Below are 17,999 nucleotides of genomic sequence, written 5' to 3' on the forward strand. Positions count from 1 at the left end.
CTGCGCCGCAGGAGCCCTGAAGAGCCGAGTGCGCTTGAGCGCACTCACGCTGACTTGGCAGCGCCGAACCCTAGTTTTTTTTATTATTTATACAACTTTTTCTCTTGTAACCACACATTGGGAGGCGCCGTTTTAAGCTAAAATATGACGTAATGTCGTGCTGGAGCTTTGGCTTCGTTTTTCATTTTAAGTTTTATTTTTCTCATGATGTCAATTCAATGGTTTATTGTTTTTGTTATCATAAGAGGCTAAATCTTTCAACTAAGGTTGAAGATGAAGCTTTGTCATTGACAAACTCATATATTCTCGTATTTTGTTCATACACTTTTGACTTTGAATAAGAATGTTGTAGATTTCCATTCAATTGGTTGATTCATATCTTTTACTTGAATGTGATGAACTATTATGTGTTGGAGTTGGATATTTAATGTGTTTCATCCTTCGGATACATCAAATCATTCGATTGAAATTGGATATCCGTTCTGATTTGTTAACCAAATGGATACATAGGATGATTTAATTTCAAATCGGATATTTGTTGTGATTTGTAAAAATTGGAGGATTCATTGAATAATTTAAACTAGATATTCGTAAAACATCGAACAACAGCTTGAGCATAATAGTTTGTCGATTGTAGGAACAAATACAAGAATATAGAGTTAAGATTTGGCGAAGTAAATTCTTAAACCTTATTGATCTCTACCATTTCATTTCATCATTTTCTTTAGTTTATGTTTTATTTTGCACGACAAAAATTACGATTTTCGGAACTAGGTTAAAATAGAGTTAGTTTAAATAGAAATTGATTTACACAACACAAATCCCTGTGGATCGACTTTGCACTTGCACACACGCTATATTGCACACGACTCGTGCGCTTGTGAGTACAATTAAATTTGTACATCAAATTTTGGCGCCGTTGTCGGGGATTTTGTTTGTTTGTGAAATTGATTTTTATTTGAATTGATTTTATTTTTCTACTAGTTATTTTCTTTTTGCAATTTTATTTTATTGTATTTGTTGTTGTTTCTGCCATTCTGATTTTTTTTTTTTTTTTTTAAAAAAAAAAGGTTTGTTGTCTCTGTTTTTCTTGCTGCAGTTTTGGAGAATTTCAGTCCCTGTCAATGTGCTCGATCGTACTCCATCTACGATCGAGCGTACTCAAGCCTTTTGCAGCAAGCAGCCCGCGTGTCTGCACTTGATCTACTGTGCAAGTGCGTGCGAACGCACAGCAAACTCACATCTACGCTCGATCGCATAGTTCCTACGCTCACACGCACTACCAGAAGCAGCTAAGCACAATTTTTTTTTTTTTTTTTTTGTTTTGAAATTTCTTTTGTATATTTTTGTTAATAGTTTGTTTCTATTTTTATTTATCTTTTGTTTGGTTGTTTGTTTTCTTTTTGTGATTATTCATTGTTGTTCAGATAATTTGTTTGAGCACTTGTGATTGGTGTATGCATGGTTGGAGATCCCTAAATTTAGATTTCACACCTTTAAATCCCAACATTGATAGTACTCTTAGGAGAACTCGGAGAGCACCTGTTGAGAGTGAGGATAGAGGTGAAGTGGGAGACCAACAAGATAATATACCCCAGAATCTAGAGCAACCTAGGGTTGAACATTAGGATGCTAGAGCTGGGAATTTTGAGCAAGTTAGAGCTTAGAACGTGGACTTCACTACATCACTTAGGGAGTTGTTCGCACCTGTTGTGACTAACTCCCATTCGTGTATAGTGTTGCCACCAACCAATTCTACTCATTTTGATTTGAAGCCACATATCATCCAACTCCTACCATCGCTCCATGGCCTAGAACTTGAAAATTCTTACAGTCATGTAAAGAAATTTAAGGACATATGCGTCACTTTCAAATTTTGAAAATTTTTCCGAAGAGTCTGTCCACCTCAAACTATTTCCTTTCTCTCTGCACGACAAAGCCAGGGCATGGTTGGATTCCAACACGCCCATATCCATTACATCTTGGGAAAGCTTGTTAAACAAGTTCTATAACAAGTTTTTCCCAATGTCAAAGGTCAATGAATGCAGAAAGGAAATAAGTTCCTTCACTCAAGAGAAGGACGAGAAATTTTCGGAGAGTTGGGAAAGATTTAAGGAATTGTTGATAAGATGCCCTCCACATGGATATGAGAAGTGGAGACCCGTTCAATTTTTCTACAAAGGATTGACCTAATCCAACCGTAGTATGATCGAGTCAATAAATGGGGGAGCATTCTTAAGTTTGATGGGGGATGAAGCATATAAGGCATTGGACAAGTTTTCCGACAGCTCACAACAGTGGCATTTTTTGAGTTGTCTGGATAAATTTTCCCGTATCCCCAAGAAAGGTGGCATCTATGAGGTTAAGGAGGACACTGATTTGAGGATAAAGATAGATGCCCTGACCAAGAAGGTTGAAGCTCTTGCAGTGGGTCAGTCCATAAATGCTGCCAACACATTCAATGTTGATCGCTATTCAATCTGTGTTAATCCTTTGCACTTAGCATATAATTGTCTATTTCACCAGCTTTTGCCAAGTGCTCCATGGAACAAATGAATGCTTTCAACGACTTTAGGAAGCAAGCGAGCAGACCATATTCGGAGACATACAATCTAGGGTGGCGAAGCTACCCTAATTTCTCATGGAAGCAGAGCCAACCAATGAACCAAGGATTTCCCCCACATGCTCAGAATCATGGTCGTTCAGCTTAACTTGCGCAACCTTCAGCATCTTCATCACAATCATCGCTGGAAGAAACAATGAAGGCATTCATACAATCAAATAGCCAGACCATACAAGAGCTCAAAAATTCTGCCATGGCAAACACCCAAGTGATCGATGAAGTGAAGAATGCCACTATGGTTAACACCCAAGCAATTGTGAAGATGGAGAGTCAGTTGGACAGATAGCCAATCACTTGGGTGAGAGAGAAAAGGGGAAGTTAACCAGTCAGCCCGTGCCCAACCCAAAAGGACAATTTATGGTTGGAAATTCCTCAAATCGTGCACACGGGTAAGAACATGTGTAAGCGATTGTCACACTGAGGTCAGAGAGACAAGTGGACAATTAGGTGGTTGAGCAAGAAGAAGACCCTGTGGGGCAAGAAGAAAAAAATAGTGGCAACAAAGAGAAGAGAGATGCCGAGCCATCTACATCCACGCCCATTATTAAGGACCCTCCTAGGTCATTTGTGCCGAAAGCACCTTACCCTAAAAGGTTGCAAGCACCCAAGAAAGGAGGGAAGTTTGAGGACATTCTAGAAGTGTTCAAGTAGATCCAAATCAATATCCCATTTTTGGAAGCCATCCAACAAGGGCCTTCATATGCCAAGTTCTTGAAGGATTTGATCACAGTTAAAAGAAGAACGAATGTCCCAAAGAAAGCATTTATGACCGAGCAAGTTAGCTCTATCCTTCAGTGCAAGTTGCCCATTAAGTATAAGGACCTTGGGTGTCGTACCATCTCTTGCACGATATGAGTCAGTCGAATTGAGAAGGCTCTTTTAGATCTCGAGGTGATTGTGAATCTCCTACCTTATTCAGTTTACCTGCAATTAGGGTTAGGAGAACTAAAGCCCACGTTCATAGCACTTCAATTGGCTGATAGGTCAGTTAAGATACCACGAGGAATGATTGAGGATGTTTTGATCAAGGTGGATAAGTTTTACTTCCCCGTGGACTTCATTGTCCTAGGCATATAGCCGGTCCAGAATGTTGGAATTCAGATATCGGTGATTCTAGGGTGACCATTCTTAGCTACGACTAACGCCCTGATTAATTGTAGGACAGGGGTGAAAAATATGACAGTGGAGCTGAATATCTTTGATATCAGCAAACAACCATTAGAATATGATGAAGTGAGAAATGTATGCTTGATAGAGGAGATTATTGAGGAGACGGTGGATGAATCAAGCATTGGGGACACTCTGGAGGCATGCTTTGCTCCGTTTGGAGAGGATCTAGACTTGGATAAGTTGCTTGATCAAGCAGATGCGTTTCTGAAGACTACTCTTTTGGCAAGCAGTGAGAAGGAGGAGATAGTAGTATCTGATCCTCCCAAGAAGGAACCTAAGCCTCTACCAAATAACCTTAAGTATAGGTTCCTAGGTCCAATAAATTCGTTGCCTGTGATTATAGCTTCAAATTTGGTTGATGCTCAAGAGGAAAAATTGCTAGAGGTTTTAAGAGAGCACAAGGAAGCTATCGGTTGCTGATAAGTGCTAAAATATTCATATTTTCAGCCCTTAACTTGCATGTTTTAATCCGTTGGTTTTAGTTAATTAGGCCATTTTAATTCCTTTTTATGTTTTTCATACTTTTGCAGGCTTTTGGAAGAAAATAAAGTAAATCTAGATGATTTGGGTTCAAAGAGAGTAGATAGAAAAAATTGGAGCTCCCTGACACTGCGATCGAGCGCACACAGGCTGCGATCGATCGCACCCTTGCGCAGGAGACACATAAAGTGGCGGCCAGAATGTCCCTCTTTCCATATTAGGGTTTTCCAGCTCTCAATTGTAATAGGTCTCAAAACCCTACGAAATCCCTAGGTTTACTACTTTGTCAAGGACTTCTAAAACCTATAAATAGACGCTTAAGCCTCTAGAATAGATATACTTTGTAAGGAGAAGAAGAGGAGCTCTTGAAGTTGAAGTCTCAGGTTTATTCTTTTATTTTATTTTATAAAGATGTTTAACATCAATTTTATGTGTAGCTAATTTAATTAGTAGGGATAGATTGAAGCCCTAGTTATGTTTAGTTAATATTTCAATATTGGCGCCCTTGTGATGATCTTGTTGTGCTATTTAACTTGATTAATGCCTACTTGCATGAATTCCTCATATATGTGTGCCTGATCAACATATGCATGTTTTATGGACTAGTTAGTTAAATCAATTTGGATGACCGAGTCCTGGGTTTAACATAAGTAACAAAAGAATCCACACCGCGATTCTTGGGTTAATCAATATGGGGAACCGGGAGCATATGCCATGCCCTAGGCCTCCTGTGTTTGTCGATTTTCATAGAGTATATACTTTTCTAAGGAACAACTTAGTATACATCATGCTAAATCCCTTAGAAAAGAAAAGAGTATACGTCATGCCTAACTCGTTGCTTAGGAAAATCTATAGCCTTAGGAGTATACGCCATGCCCTTAGGTTGACAAACATTATATATGCATAATATGATCAAAGCATTGGCATATTGTTATATTAGCTAAATATAATTAGTGGTGGATATCAAAGCCCTACCTTTTATTATCATCACTTAAACAATCAATCTTTGTTTTACTTAAGGAATTTATTTTTGAACATAAATTTAACAATCCTCGTGGGAATGATCCTGTACTTGCACCATATATTACTATGTTAACCTTATGCACTTGCAGGTAAAACGTACAATTATTTACCTATTAATTTAGGTAGATATTTTGCACATCAAGTTGGACCATTGAGGATATCAAGAGGATTAGTCCCTCGTGGTGATGCACAAGATACATTTAGAGGAGAATGCCAAGCCATCGAGGGAGCCACAGAGAAGGCTAAACCCAGCTATGCAAGAGGTTGTGAGGGTTGAAGTGATTAAGTTGTTGGATGCAGGGATCATTTATCCAATCTTGGATAGCAAGTGGGTAAGCCCAATTCATGTCATGCCAAAGCAAGCTGGATTGATGGTAGTAAAGAAAAAGGATGATGAGTTGGTCCCAACTTGTATTCAGTTAGGAAGGAGAGTTTGCATAGACTACTGCAAGCTAAATGCTGCCACCAGGAAGATGGTGGAACGTTTGGCTGGGCACGCATACTATTGCTTCTTGGATGGTTATTAAGGATATAACTAGGTCCCTGTGGACCCCGAAGATCAAGAGAAGACGATGTTTACTTGCCATTTTGGGACGTTTGCTTACCGTCGCATGCCCTTTGGATTAAGCAATGCACCTGCTACTTTTCAGAGGTGCATGATCAGTATTTTTTCTGACATGGTAGAACGTTTCCTTGCAGTTTTCATGGATGACTTCTCTGTCTTTGGTTCATCGTTTGAGGAATGTTTGCACCACCTCACCTTGGTCTTAGTGCGGTGCAAGGAGAAGAATCTGGTGCTCAATTGGGAGAAGTGCCATTTCATGGTGAAGCAAGGCATTGTACTAGGGCACATCATATCTTATCGGGGGATTGAGGTTGACAAAGCAAAGGTAGATCTGATTTCCAACCTTCCACCCCCACGTACGGTGAAGGAGGTTTGTTCTTTTCTGGGCCGTGCAGGATTCTATAGGTGATTCATCCAGGACTTTAGCAAGATTGCCAGGCCCTTGTGCAAATTGTTGGTGAAGGATGCCCCATTTGTATTTGATGAGGATTGCAAGATAGCATTAGGGGATCTGAAGAGAATTCTGACGTCCACACCCATTATTCAACCGCCTAACTGGGGTGTACCATTTGAGATCATGGGTGACGCATCGAATTATGCAGTCGGAGTTGTTTTGGGGCAGCGTGTTGATAGACTCCCCATGTCATTTACTATGCGAGCAGGACTCTGAACGACGTACAACGCAATTACTCCACCACGGAGAATGTGTTGTTGGCAGTCATTTTTGCGAGAGACAAGTTTAGATCCTATTTGCTAGGATCTAAAGTCATCATCTTTTCGGATCACACAGCATTGAAGTATCTTTTTCCAAAAAAGATGCTAAATCTTGTCTGATCTAATGGATTTTGCTACTTTAGGAGTTTGACATAGTAATTCGGGACAAGAAGGGTTCCAAAAATGTGGTGGCGGATCATTTGTCTAAATTGACTGTGGATTACACCGAGGATGTCAGCCCCATTTTGGAGACTTTCCCTGATGAGCAATTGATGCACATTGCTCATGATCTCGCACCATGTTTGCTGACATAATGAAGTATCCTTACCTATTCAAGTATTGTCTCGATCAGATCATTATGAGGTGTATACCTGACCATGACCAATCCAATGTCATCTACTTTTTTCATGATCATGCTTATGGAGGCCATTTCAGTGCTAAGAAGATCGCTGCTAAGATTTTACAGTGTGGATTCTATTGGCCTACCCTTTTTAGAGACGCCCATGCTTATTGTACATCTTGTGAGCATTGTCAGAAGCTAGGGAGTATCTCTAGGAGGAATATGATGCCCCTTAGTCCCATTTTGATTGTTGAGATTTTTTACGTATTTGGTATTGATTTCATTGGACCTTGCTTGAACTCCTTTGACTATTTGTACATCTTGGTTGCTGTGGACTATATGTCCAAATGGGTGGAGGCGGTTGCATGCAAGACCAATGACCAAAGAGTTGTGGTCCAGTTTTTGAGAGACACTATCTTTGCTCGTTTTGATACGCCTCGAGCAATTATAAGTGATGGAGGTAAGCATTTTTGCAACTGGACTTTTGAGCAGTTGATGAAGAAGTATTTCATCACACATAAGGTTGCCACCCCGTATCACCCACAGACGAGTGGACAGGTTGAAATTTCCAATCGAGAGATCAAGCATATTTTGGAAAAGACGGTAAACCCCAATAGAAAAGATTGGTCTCTGGGATTGAGTGATGCATTGTGGGCATATAGGATAGCTTTCAAGACCTCGATTGGGATGTCACCCTATCGACTTGTGTACAGGAAGGCATGTCATCTTCCCTTGGAGTTGGAGCATAGAGCATATTGGGCCATTAAGCAATTGAACTTCAATCTTTTGAAAGGAGTTTTGGGCACAAAATGGTAGTTCATGGGGGCAAAGTAGTATAGTTGGTAGTTCATGGGGGCAAAAAGTAGTTTCCCCTTAAATTAATTGGGTAGCTTGTGAACAAGCTCAAGTGTGGTTGAAAAATGAATAAACAGAGCTTGAATAGATTATTTAGTTCGGTGGAAAGCTTCAGCTCTGCTTGTGTTTGAAAAAAATTAAACGACCTGAGCTTGAACATTCAATACTTGGCTCGGCTCAGTTCGATTACAGCCCTAGCAACTGCAGAGTTCTATTGGTTGAGAATGCTTTTCAGGGAATCAAAAATTTCTTTGAACAATCCACCTACATTATGGTGTGATAATATGGGAGCTCTTGCTTTAGCATCTAATCCAATTTATCATGCTAGAACTAAACATATAGAGGTAGATTATCATTTTATTTGTGAAAAAAATATTGCATAAAGATATGCTTGCTCCTTATATTTCAAATGAAGATCAAGGTGCATATATTTTTACTAAGGGGTTGACTTCTCAATGATTTTGTTGGAACAAGTGGCTCATATTCTACTACTGGCCCATTGGATGTAATTAGTTTATGTGGGATTGGGGACAAATAAGTTGTGGGAGGTATTTTGGGGTTTTTCAAAATACTTATAATTAGGGTTTTCCTATAAATATGTTATATTGTAACCCTAAATCATTGAATAATAAAATATAGCCGCACTCTCTCCTATGAACGTAGGCACATTGCCGAACCGCATAAATATGTGTCTCGACTCTCTCTTGATTTCTCTTTTCGATTCTATATTATTCATCATTGTTGTGTACAATAGCAACAATTGGTATTAGAGCACAAGTTTACCAACAAGTCTTAGCCCAACAGTACACGGGAGAAACAGGTTGTCGCTACTCCGATCTAGGGTCCGATGTGTGAGGGGGAGATTGTTGGGGTTATCCCACATCCCTTATGTAAGGGGCTGGTGGTCAATTTATAAATGTGAGGAAAAGCCTCACATCTTGAGCTATCTTTTGGAGTTTCTCTTTCTGCGTGACAAGCTCATGGTCACTACCCCTCCAATGTGCTTGGAGGGGGCTGTTAATGTATCTACTGTAGTGTCATTCTTATCACATCCTCTCATTTCAAATATTGAAGTACAACAAGATTAGGACAACACACATACAATGTGAAAAGGTTACTATGCAATCTAACACCAACTCTGTCAACAAGATATGGAACCCAACATCATCTCTACATCTGCACAAAACTTAAGATACATATCAAGGCTAATCCAGCAAATAATACTCAATGGATAACCCACAAATTCAACATGTTTATCAAATGTACCAAGTCTACTTGAAGTCTAATTGTTTATTATTAATCTTTCTTTTCTTTGTTGATAATTGTAAAGCTACATATATAGCTTAGGATTTATCTTCTCATTCAAACAACTGTACATACATATCTGTTGTATACTTTTTCCTATATATATGACAACAGTTGATGAGTGTAAAATATTGCATATTTGAACCCCTTCATTTGCATTTGCTAAGCCTTTAGCTTTATTATTTTCTGATGTTTTGGTGTTTTAGTGTTTTGTAGGTTGCTAAGGGAAAAATGCAACTCATCCCATTAATTTTGGGGCTTAAGACACTTTAGGAAGCGTTGACAGCAAATTTGGATTGAGCGATTATTAGCACCCGACAAGTCCTACTAAAAAGACCATATCTAGAGTTGTAGAGCTCGGATTGAAGTGATCTTAGTGTCATTGGAAAGCTAACTCAAAAATCTACAAAGTCATATTTCATACGAGATGGCCAATTCCGAAGGTAGTGTGCTCGAATGCACATATAGTTCTATTGATAGCACTCATGCCCATCGAAACTGGAAAGTGCATGCTCGAGTGCGATCGAGCGCACATCGTGTGCGATTAGGCACACTCGGCCGACCTGGTAGTGCTGAAACCCTAAAATTAGCTTACAAATATAATTCTTTTCTATTGTAAACATACGGAGACGCGCCGGGGGCACCATGCTTTGTCAATTTTCATGTTTTTCGGGTTCTTGGAGCTTTGAACTCCAATTCTTTTGTAAGTGCTTTAATTTTAATGAAGTTAATTTAGTTTCTTTATGATTTTGTTATCATGAGAGGCTAAATCTTCAACTAAGGTTGAAGATGAAGCCTCACCATTAATTAGTTTTATGTTTTTATGTTTTGTTCGTACAATTCCGTCGTTTAAAGTAATGTAAGTTCATTTCCACTCAATTGTGTGACAAAATTGGGATTTATTGTTGTTTATAAATTGTGAAAATGTTGGATATTCATTGTGTTTCATCCAACGGATACATTGCATCTTTTGGTTTACTTTGGATATCCATTGTCTTTTGTGCAAAGCATGAATACATTGGATCTTTTGAACTAAACTGGATATGCATTTTTTTTCATAAATACAGATGGATTCATTGAATTTTTCAATAGGGTTTTATAAAAACAAAAGAAAATGCATGAGATTTTATTGAAATTCGGATGTATGAACAAACATAATTATATGTGCTTTGATTTGGTGAGGTGGATTCTGAAAATCTTAGTGTTTTTATCATTTGATTTAATTTCAGTTTTTATTTTGTTTACCATTTTGCATAAACAATTCGGTGCTAGGTTAAAATATGATTAGTTTAGATAGAAATTAATTTTTGCAACGCAATTCCTTGTGGATCGACCTTGCACTTACACAAGCTGTACTGCACACGACTCGTGCACTTGCGAGTAATTATAATTTGCACATCAACAGTCCAATAGGAAAATTATCCTGGCCAAATATCTCGTGTTCCTATAATTTTACATCTACAGTGAAGGATAGCGTCAACTCCTCACCCGTAGTCCTTCTTCTTTGTCCTCTGGAATATGTTGCGCATCCAATGACGAGATCTCAAACTATCGGCTAATTTCTGGATACTCGGTGTCCAATCCTCAATGTAATCCTCACAACTATGAATGGTATCTCATCTGAAGATTTTTCAGTGTTTTCCTCAGGTGGTTGTGTCCTTCGTCTCCTTCCATGTTGAACATGAGGGTTCTGTTTGCAAAATTGTAGAAAGCTGAAAATCCTATAGCCAAGTCGAAGGCATATAGTGACCTGATGGCACAACCAAGTATCGTGGCTCTCACGAAACTCGTAGATCACCCCATTAGATGACGACGTTAAAATGTAGTTCATTGTCTGGCACATGTGATGGGTCAACCACATATCTTTACAACATAGACTCAAGAAGAAGTTAGGAATTTTGGATATTTTAGGTGGCAGTGCCAAGTAGTAGACTCACATACTAGCTCATTCCAACTCTAAACTATAATATTTTTAAATAGCTCCATTATCTACCCATGATCTGCGGTGAGTTTGTGTTAGATTAGTGTATTCTTCTTTAATGTCTTGAATTTTCTCTTGTTCGATCAGTTGTCGCTTTCCAAACTCATCTACAGATATTTTTGTAAATTTTGTGTGGACTTTGATGTGAGTGGAGATTTTCGTATGGCACAATAGACACCATTGCTTTGAGTGGCTGCTCAATCTCGAGAGCACAAATCTCCATCCAATGCTTGATCGTTTGGGTCATCCTAACGATTTGATTCTGAGCCATCATTGTCCCACAAACAAACCTATCAAACTATAGCCTTTTTCCATTCAATTAGGCGGAGTAATCTAAGCGTTCTTAACAACTCTTGGTGCTTCCCTTGGTGACATGCCAAGTTGGATAAACATTTGATCTTGGTACTTGTGAGTTATGCGCTCACCACTCTTCTGATGCACTACTCTAGCATGATCCTTGTAACACCCCCAAAATTTAAACTGATTAATTCTATTTAATCTTGGAAGGGTTACTGGCTACATTCTCAAGCCAGCTAATTAGCAATTGATCGATAGTGTCGCCCATAAAACAAAACAATGTAAAAATATGCAAAAATAGAATCACATGATTTGAGATTACTATAGTTGTAATTATCCATTGTAAGTATTATGTATGAATTATAGACCCGGAGCTTCCAATAATATTCTATGGACATACGAATAACTATTCAGACCTGATAATGCGAGTCATTTTGTAACACCTCGATCTCATATTGGGAAGATGAGTAGTAGCCCACATAGAGTGGGTGGTTTATAAATATAGTTATGAATGGTAAGTTCCACATTGCCTTGTTACTTAGTGAAATTGGGTTTTATAATGAATTCTAAGGAAGTTCCAAATTGACTAGTTATTTCAGGTGTGATAACACAGATGTGACTAGCATTTTTCCCTAGGTCAGTACAAATTAGGGCATAGGATTTTCAGTGAAGCTACTAAAGAGGATGTTGTTACATGAAATTGTATAATAGATAAGTCTGCTAAAAGTGGCATGGTTGAAAATTTTGCTTCTTAGAGAAGGCTTTTGACATTTTTGATATAATGGAGAGCAAAGATGTGAAATCTTGGACAACCATGATTTTTGGTTATGACGTTCATAGGCAAGCGAAACATGCCATTAGGCTATTCTTAAATCTCTGATATAGGAAAATCTCCCGGGCACAACAAGAAATAACACATAATTAAGATCTTTAATACGAGTATCATTATACACATACATATGTATCAACGGAGTTGCACAAATACACATACAAACATAAAGTTCTTATACTAAAAAAAGAGGAGTACAAATACATAGACATACACACTTACATAGTTATGGAATGGTTCAATTGCTAAAATGTGTGCTCCCAAGACTACATAAAAAGATACTATTCCTAAAATCATCTTAACACATCTCACAACTACTATTATTGTTGTAACCACAAACATAAAATAGCAAAAGCAAAATAATAAAAACTAAAGCAGCCTGGTACAATTTCTCTCTAGATTGGTACGCCTTCTCCTTAGTTTGATACAAATCTAACTGCAGTTGAAATTGGGAAAATTGACTCTCCATATTCGCCTTGTATTTTGTCGATTCTGTTTCCATCAATTTTTCGAGTCTAGCAATTTCAACCCTCATTCCCTCTTCTTTGTCCTTCAGCCGCTCCATCAAACTTTTTTCATAAATGCACATTTCGTGATCAGCCCACTCAAAAAGCCCACAATCACCAGGTTTCTGCATGATAAACAAATAAGAAATAATCTCACAAATTACCAACAAAAAATAAATAAACAAATGGAAAAAAATAAATTTCAAAAATTACCTTATAATTTACACATCCGTACCACTTTCTACCGAAATTGGCACTTGTCCAAAAGTTCCATAAATAGGCAGGAACACCACAGTGGCATAATGGACGTCCACTAGATGCATCGCCGTTTGGGGACATTATTTTCTTATGCCTACCCAAAAGAGAACAAAAAGTTATGTATCATTCCTCAATCCTAATATTCACCCAAACGAACTCATCTCAACAACTCAAATGTGTCAGTGCAGAAAACCATTTTGACATACCTCCTTTGAGACTAAGTTTAAAAGAGGCTAACACACACACACACACATATATATGAAAGAGTAATTCGAAACAAATAGGAAAAAGAGAGATGGTCAATCATAGTACTTTGAGCACAAATACTCTTGAAATCATAGTACAAGAGTGCTCCCCACAACACTAAGAGCAAATTTGAGGTTGTCTAGTCCCCTCCCGCTCCAACACTTCGACCCCCACCAACCCCACCTTCCCAGGGATCTTTTTTTTTTTTTTTTTTTTTTTTTTACACAAAAGGGTCTTCAAATTTCTGACTAGTAATGAAACAATGACAATTTTGAGTAAGACCTTTATTCTAAAATGCTAAGATTGATCTTTAATGATTAAGAAAAGCTAAAAACTTTGATGTTTCTTTGAGAAATGTGATTATGGGTTTAAGGTAAGAAATTTTTGTTGGTGAGAAAAACGGATTTGAGTGAATTGTAGACATTTTTGGTAACCTAATACCTTTCAATTTTCCTTCTTCTCATCGATCGGTTATGTTGTTTATTGTTGAGAAAAAGTTGATTGGGTCTTTTGGGTTAAGATTAAATGGAATATTTTTGGTATACCCATTTGTAAGTGAAGTGTCTCCTTAAATAAAAGCATTTAAGAGAAAGAAGGGTTTAAACTATGTTCACCTGCAAAACTCTTGAAACCATGACTTCTGTAGTTGGAAAATAAAGTTCAGATCAGGGTCTTTAAGGATGGTAGTTTCATCAATCTCTGTCTTAGGCTTATCTGTTGTGCGGCCAAGGGAAGATCCCTTCAAGTCAAAGCGTTTATCGATGGTATATTCAGTGAAAAAGAGATTCTCCATTATGATAAAGCGTACCTATATCATCAACCACGTTACATATGTGTACATAATCAGTAATAGAGGACATATTCCTTAATATTGAGAAAAGAAAAAAAAAAAAGAAGAAAAGAAAACACCGTTCACTTAATTCACACAATTTTCTTGCATGTTGGTTTGTATGGCACTAATAGTACAACTACCTTCTTCTGGATAGGCCCAATTAACTTAACACAATGCAGGCCATAAAATTTGGTTACTAGTGTGTTTTCAAAGGCTCGAACATGGTTATAATAGGCAGAAAGCATCCTTAAAATCACCTGCATGATGAATAAACCGTTGAATTAAAATTAAAGAACAGTATTTCAAAAGGACAAATTTTAGGCAAATATATGTATTGATACTCACTTTTACTTCTGCCTTTTTAATAGTCTTTATCATGTAGCGGTCATCACTGGTCAAGTAAAAGAAGCTACCACTTTTACCAGGAGAAGAGAGTTCCCGAAGAGCATCATTCCCACATATTGATATCATGTAATCAGCTGGGTCCACATTGAACAAGTTCCTTAAAGTCCTGGAGAAAAGAAAGAAAAATAATTAGGATAACAAAATGATATTAAACCATATGGTTGACTATGTTAGCTTAAATGGTGGATTCTTTTATTTCTTTTTCAAAGAAAATAGCACTTTATACTATTTAAAATTGTTATGATCTAAATCATTCTATCAAATATTTTATTAGTCTTTTTCCCTCTCTCAAGGCAGTCCCTTGAATTCAATCATCTTCCACATTTAGATACTTGGCAATCTTTCTCGATAACCCATTTTCCAAGTTGAAAGGCTCAATTGCAAGTTGTGACAATGATAATTCATTATTAACACCATAAATGCAACATAAATTAAATGAAAAGAAAAAAGATATTATATTTCAAGGCTTCACCTGAAGACCAATGGGCAGTAATCCTTCCATCTAAATTCACTAGACTGATGTGGTGGGGTGTACTTGGATCCTTCTGGAGGAAATCTAGTCCATACCTTTTCCTTGGGGTCAAAACTGGAAGGCTTCAAATCAAGGGATGTAGCTGGAGTAGGTCTTCCAACAGAATGCCTGTCCAATCAATCCACACAAGGATACACTAATCCATCATATGTCTACAAGAACAGTTCAATTCAAAAAAGGGAAAATTTTAAGCTTTTTACCTTTAAAACTGGAGTAAGCCAAGGAAAAGAAACATACCTTCCTTCAATTTTGTAGACTATGTTAGTGTTCATTGTTTTATTACTTTGAAGTCATTTTTGTTCATTAAGGAATGACGAACAATACAATAAAGTTTCAATAAACATAAGAAACATGCACAAATTATTGTAGTAAGAAGTAATTTCTAATGAATTGACAGAACTTTCCTTTTTGAAAAACGTTATATGCCTGGTCTAAATACCAAAGATTGCATAATTGAAAACGTCATGTCTTCCATTATTATTGCCTACCATTGCTTAACAAAACTCCTATGAAGAAAGTTAAATATCAAGTTTTATTCCAGAATCTTAACAGTTAACTTATTAAATAGAATTAGAGATAGAAGAAAATTAGTCGGAACTTTACTAGCTAAAAAGATCAAGACCAATGAATTTGTAACAAAAAATTGGACCAATTTCATAAGAATAAATCAATGGGGGAGTATCCACTAGCAAAAGTAGTATCAAAGCAATAGTGAGAGCATTGTTGTGTGACAACTATTCGAGCAATATAGTCACTTCTAGTCATTATTTGTCAATTGATTGCTGAGCAAAATTAGTACAAGAAATAGAAAACATGTTGAATTTAAACTTCCCTCCTTAATTCTAGAACCATAATAAAAAAAGAAAAAAAAATGAAATAGTTGCTTTTGACTTAATAAAGTGGAGTTTCAAAATTTGACATGCATCAATATTCAATACAATGAATTCAAAATTTTAGTGACAAAATATATATATATATATATATATATATATATATATATATATATATATATGAAGTGTTAGCTACTCCATGATAAAGAGAAAACAAACAATTAATGGTATACTAGAATTCTTTGCTCTAACTAAACCAAATCTTTGGATAAATAAAGAAATAAAAGAAAATGACATTGACAACAAAGACATAAATTAATGGTTGAAATAAAGCATATTACATAAAAAAAAAGGTTAGAAAAGCCTAATAGTATCAGGAATACCTGATTCCCAACTGCAAATTGAGCATGAGCTCATAATTCTTGTGCCCTTTGGATATTGTCTCTCCTTGTTTCTCTGCTCTCCTTGGCACTGCCATTGGTATTTCCCTTGGACTTACATCATTGATATGCAAATCCAACAAATCATCCTCCAAATTCTCCACCATTGGAATCCTACCAGCAACATCACTAGACTCATCACCATCACCATCACCATCCCACATGTGCAATCTATCCAATGGCTTCTCCATGCCCATGCTCACCTTCCCATCAGTCGAGGTTCTCGTAGGCTTCAAACTATCCTCAAACTTGGAGGACCTACAAAACGCCAGCTTCTTTTGCGATGGCAAAATCAAAACCTTTTCGCTAGGACAAATCTTGTAGTCGCCCAAATCAACATTATAGATATCATGCGGATCCCATTCATGATTTGCTTCCGAGGATGAGACTGATGGATAATAAGTCACATTTTGCTCACTTGGATCTTTGCTCCAGTTCCCAACATAAGAACTCCCATCAAGCAATTTGAAAGTTCCGTTGCCTTTAGGCAACCCCTTTTCCCACAATCCATCATATATATTCCCATTAGCCCAAACAAACGTACCCTTTCCACATATCTCTCCTTTCTTCCATTCTCCAGTGTAATAACTCCCATTCTTCCATTGATACCTCCCTTTACCTTCTTGCATCTCTCGCCGCCATTCTCCTTCATACCAATCTCCACTGGCATAATTCTTCATGCCATGTCCATGCTTCAAATTCATGACCCATTGACCTTTATAGGTATTCCCATTAGAACCTATATACATGCCGGTCCCATCCATATAACCATTCTTGAACTCGCCTTCATATGTAGCGCCAAAAGGCCAACTAAACCTACCTTTCCCCGTTGTTTTGCCTCTGGTCCACTCCCCTACGTACATGCAACCGTCAGTCCAAAGGTACTTCCCTTGTCCATGGGGAAAGTTGTTGGACCATTGGCCGGTGTAGTAGTCATTGTTAGGAAAGACCTTCTCGACATGGTATAATTTGTCGCTTCCTTTGCTGTCGTTTTCATCATTGTTTTTGTCACCTTGTACATGAGCTACCGACGTTGTGCTGAAGAGGTTGTTGGCGCGTTTTTTTGCAGCCTGTGTCTTGCGTACCGTAGCTTCCCATGCCTTTAAAACACCTTTTTCTTTGCTCATTCTGCTACACTTTTCTTCCTTTTATTTTTAAATATGTATTTCTCTCTCTCTTTCTCTCTCTCTCTCTCTCTCTCTATATATATATATATATATATATGAATATTCTTTACAAATTTATACTTTTTATAGTGGGGTTGTTCGATAGAAATGCAAAATGAGATAGGAAAATACTCATTTGAAGGAAATCAAGAAGGCCTGGAGGAAGAAATGAAATCAAAATGGCATTAATGATCAATACATCTACACGGAAGGACAAGAGTTTTTTTTCCTTCTTTGTTTTTGGGTGTGAAGGAAGTGAATACAATGATTGAACCAAAGGTTGCCTTTTCTTTCTGAACACAAACAGTCATCGTGGTTTAAATTTTTTGTCTTTAATTTTTCTAATTATTTAGGGTTACGCTATTGTCACAGCAACTGTTGATAGTATTCATACAATGAAATGTATGCATATGGACACGTCTCACAAGAGAATTGGGCAAGAGGGCCTGCAAGACACTAGGTGTGTTGGATTGAAATTTAATTTTTTAGGTTGACATTTGACTGAAAAAACTGTAATGGAAGTATTCATTCCCTAATTGGTTAAAGCGTGCACTTTTTTCTCCTATGTTCTTTCTACCCTTGTGATTCAGAGAGCGAGAGAG

The 17,999-nt window shown here is 37.4% G+C and overlaps 2 protein-coding genes across 2 annotated transcripts; one reads left to right on the forward strand and one right to left on the reverse strand.

The window, feature by feature from the left end:
• Window positions 1–6,888: 6,888 nt before the first annotated feature.
• On the forward strand, window positions 6,889–7,664 carry LOC148583303 (uncharacterized). Its single transcript, XM_088511348.1, has 2 exons — window positions 6,889–7,473; window positions 7,578–7,664. The coding sequence occupies exons 1-2, from the start codon at window positions 6,889–6,891 to the stop codon at window positions 7,662–7,664; spliced, it is 672 nt and encodes a 223-aa protein (XP_088367474.1).
• Window positions 7,665–13,802: 6,138 nt separating this feature from the next.
• On the reverse strand, window positions 13,803–17,358 carry LOC132161917 (phosphatidylinositol 4-phosphate 5-kinase 5-like). Its single transcript, XM_059572137.2, has 5 exons — window positions 16,175–17,358; window positions 14,902–15,069; window positions 14,370–14,535; window positions 14,165–14,281; window positions 13,803–14,000 (listed from the first exon to the last, which is right to left on the reverse strand). The coding sequence occupies exons 1-5, from the start codon at window positions 17,356–17,358 to the stop codon at window positions 13,803–13,805; spliced, it is 1,833 nt and encodes a 610-aa protein (XP_059428120.2).
• Window positions 17,359–17,999: the final 641 nt, after the last annotated feature.

This window comes from Corylus avellana, chromosome 10, assembly GCF_965113065.1.
Source record: "Corylus avellana chromosome 10, dhCorAvel1.hap1.2, whole genome shotgun sequence".
In the NCBI taxonomy this organism is placed as follows: Eukaryota; Viridiplantae; Streptophyta; class Magnoliopsida; order Fagales; family Betulaceae; genus Corylus; species Corylus avellana.

Coding starts and splice junctions, on each gene's coding strand:
- LOC148583303 (XM_088511348.1), top strand. CDS start 6,889: ATGAAGTATCCTTACCTATTCAAGTATTGTCTCGATCAGATCATTATG. Junction 7,474..7,577: donor ACCCACAGACGAGTGGACAG/GTTGAAATTTCC, acceptor GTGGGCATATAG/GATAGCTTTCAAGACCTCGA.
- LOC132161917 (XM_059572137.2), bottom strand. CDS start 17,358: ATGAGCAAAGAAAAAGGTGTTTTAAAGGCATGGGAAGCTACGGTACGC. Junction 14,536..14,901: donor TACTGCCCATTGGTCTTCAG/GTGAAGCCTTGA, acceptor TCTTTTCTCCAG/GACTTTAAGGAACTTGTTCA. Junction 14,282..14,369: donor TTAAAAAGGCAGAAGTAAAA/GTGAGTATCAAT, acceptor TTCATCATGCAG/GTGATTTTAAGGATGCTTTC.